Source organism: Rhagoletis pomonella, unplaced genomic scaffold (assembly GCF_013731165.1).
Source record: "Rhagoletis pomonella isolate Grant_MI unplaced genomic scaffold, Rhpom_1.0 Rhpom_scaffold_00007, whole genome shotgun sequence".
NCBI classification, from domain to species: domain Eukaryota; kingdom Metazoa; phylum Arthropoda; class Insecta; order Diptera; family Tephritidae; genus Rhagoletis; species Rhagoletis pomonella.
Window position 1 is genome coordinate 349,217 of NW_023458561.1, and position 3,049 is coordinate 352,265.

The window sequence follows — 3,049 nt, forward strand, 5'->3', positions numbered from 1 at the left end:
ACAAACTTTTGGTTGAAACGAACCTTTAAACCTTTATGAAAATTGGTTCAGTTTTCGGTTCGGATCCAACATTTGTGGAAAATTTCGGGTAATGGTTCAGTTAGTTTATATAAAAAAACCGGTTCGGTCCAAAACCGGTTCACGTCCCTGGTATTTACCAAACTCTACACCTAAAGTAACGATTTAGTTCAACCCAGATGAATACCACAAGCTTTATTGTATTTAGTAATAATAACCAAACCCTGGCAATAGTTCAAATATTGCCAGAATAATAAACTACACTAAATATATTTAGTTGTCGAAACTTACGTTTTTTCTCATTGTATGAAACCGCCACATGCAATGGCTGCTTTACTTTTTACGGACGACTTAATATTGATATGTGCTCTTATGTATGTATGTATTTTTATATCTTAACCAACTGGTACGCCTTGGGGTAAATACGTTCAGTTTTTCCTCAATTAGAACATAATCTCACTCGATAGAAGCCATGGTACATCAGAATTTTAACAATGTTGCAACGTATTCAGTCAAACAATATTTAGGTCCGTTTTCACATTCTGCTCTTGACTTTAGATTTAAAGTGCACAAATTGAAAGTTAGCTGTGGAACAAGAGTTAAACCATATTGTGTTAAAAATGATGATGATTTTCAAATATTAATTATTATTATTTTTGTGGTAATCTTAAAGGTTGAACTTCGTGACCACGATCACACAGTAGAATGCATAGCATGGGCGCCAGACTCTTCAATCATTGCAATAAATGAGGGCACAGGCGTTGACAACAAAAAAGGGCATCATCAAGGACCATTTTTAGCATCTGGATCTCGAGACAAAACAATTCGGGTACGTTAAATCATCATCTAAATCATATTTCACAATTTACTTATATGCATGTATACTTGTACGCTCGCTGTGGCCGAGTGGTTAGAGGTGTGTACTACCACTTCGTAGGACCTGGGTTCAATCCCTGGTCCAAGCAACATCTGAATTAGAAAAGTTTTTTTTTTTTAACAGCGTTCGCCCTTCGGCAAGCAATGGCATTTCTGTTTTGAAAAGCCGTCTCATAAAATCCATTTGCCGTTCGGAGGTGGAGTAAAATTGTAGGTTCCTCCGTTTGTGTTATATCTTCAGGACGCGCACCACAAATTGGAGGAAAAGCTCAGGCAAACACTTAGAAAAAATGTAAGCTCCAAAATATTACTGTTATTATTGAATTTGCACTTAAGCTAACTTACATGAAATAAGAACAAAACAGGAGCTTTCAAATGCGGACTAAATGATGCAGAATCGATTGTAGGTCATTGATAGATGACTTCCAGTCTCCTTCAATGCTCATAATAAAAATAAGTGATTCAAAACCGTTTTGGAGAAATGCATTGTAAATACTAAAATTGATACCTTGTTTATACCGACATATAAAGCGCTTTGACCCAGTTCGCTGTGATTCAAAACGGAGGCATAAACCAACTTTCAACACGCTAAGAAATTCAAAAGTGTATTGACTCGAATTTGTTTTCAAATTGCTTTTTTATTGCTCACAGAAAACAGGTATAAACACATCATTAATTTGACGCGAAGTGAAAAATGGCCGGTTTTCTTTATACAGCCCCTTTTAAGTTTGAATCATTATTACAACAAATTTAAATTCTTGTTCGCTTCCATTTCGGCAAGTTCCGCGCAAGTTAATTATTAAAGAAATATCGAATAAAAATAACAAGTTTAGTTTACTTTTGAATGCGGTTTCAGTGAGAGCGCTAAAATGACACCGGTATAAACGCTTGAAAGAAATATGTGTTGAATCAAATCGACTTTTTGTTAATGCGGTTTTTTCGTAGGTATAAACAAGGTATGACTCAAGTGTACCGAGTTAACATTTTTCTACTATTTTATTGAAACATATTTTTTCTAGAATATCACAATCGTTTGTAGGTCTATTACCTTAATTATACCAACACACATTAGCGCACACAAGGGGTGGGTTTTGGGGTATAAACACATCACTCATTTGACGCGAAGAGAAAAAAGGCTGATTTTATTTATACAGCCCGTTTTAAATTTGAATTATTATTAAAAATAACAAATTTTGTTTACTTTTGAATACGGTTTCAGCAAGTGCTCGTTATAGAGCAGGTATAAATGTTTGAAAGAAGTATGTGTTGAGTCAAATCATTTTTTTGTTAATGTGGTTCTTGCGTAGGTATAAACAAGGTATATGATAGATACAAATTTATATTTGATAGATCTTGCTATTTCAAAAAAAAAATAAAAATCAATGAGGTGTATTATAGCTTTCGTACGAATCGAAAATGTGAAATTTTTGTATAGAAAATGACAGGAAAATTTCATGATTTTCGATTCGTACGGAAATAAAACTACGCCCAATGTTTCTACGGAAGTCAGCCCTTGCTTTTTTAAGTTATCAAATGCCGACCAAATGATTTAGAATCATTTTTAGGTGATTGATAGATGACATTAAGTCTCCTTCAATGCTGATATCTATATATTAATACGCTAACATGAATTTTGTCTCCGTTCATTTGGTGATTCTACCGAACCGATTTCCAAACCAAGAACACCATTGGAAAGGCATTTTTCTGTAGATGAGCAGAGTTATTATGGTTTCAAAATTGGTTGAAAATTACGGCCTAAACCGTCGTTTAAACATTTCCGTATTTGTGTATAGATGTTGCTGCAACATGTTCAATTTGACATGTTTCGCATGTTGTTTCACTTCGCATTTGAAATTAAGCTTTGAAATAAAGATAAATATGAAGATGAAGAAATAAATGATAACGATGAAGTAAAAAAAAAGAAGACAAAAGTGAAGATAAAGACGAAAATGGAGACAATGACGGATACATAAGAATTAGGGTAACTGAAAGGGTAAAAACTAGTTACCGACCGAGCGTGCGGGTTCGGGCTCGGTAACCGAACAGTTCGGCCTAATAGTTCGGTTTCGGTTCGGTTTTCGGCAAAATATGGCCGAGTGTTTGCCGAACAGTAAAATGAAAAAAAATATTACCTTTAAAAGTTATTTTCGTCAAA

The 3,049-nt window shown here is 34.4% G+C and overlaps 1 protein-coding gene across 1 annotated transcript in view; it reads left to right on the forward strand.

Moving 5' to 3' along the window:
- The first annotated feature begins 414 nt into the window (after positions 1–414).
- Positions 415–3,049, forward strand: part of LOC118742232 (lissencephaly-1 homolog) — a 186,983-nt gene continuing 184,348 nt past the window's right edge. Inside the window, exon 1 of the mRNA XM_036474146.1 lies at positions 415–847. Coding sequence (XP_036330039.1) covers positions 491–847 — 357 coding nt within the window. The 5' untranslated portion in view covers positions 415–490. The remainder of the gene's footprint in view (positions 848–3,049) is intronic.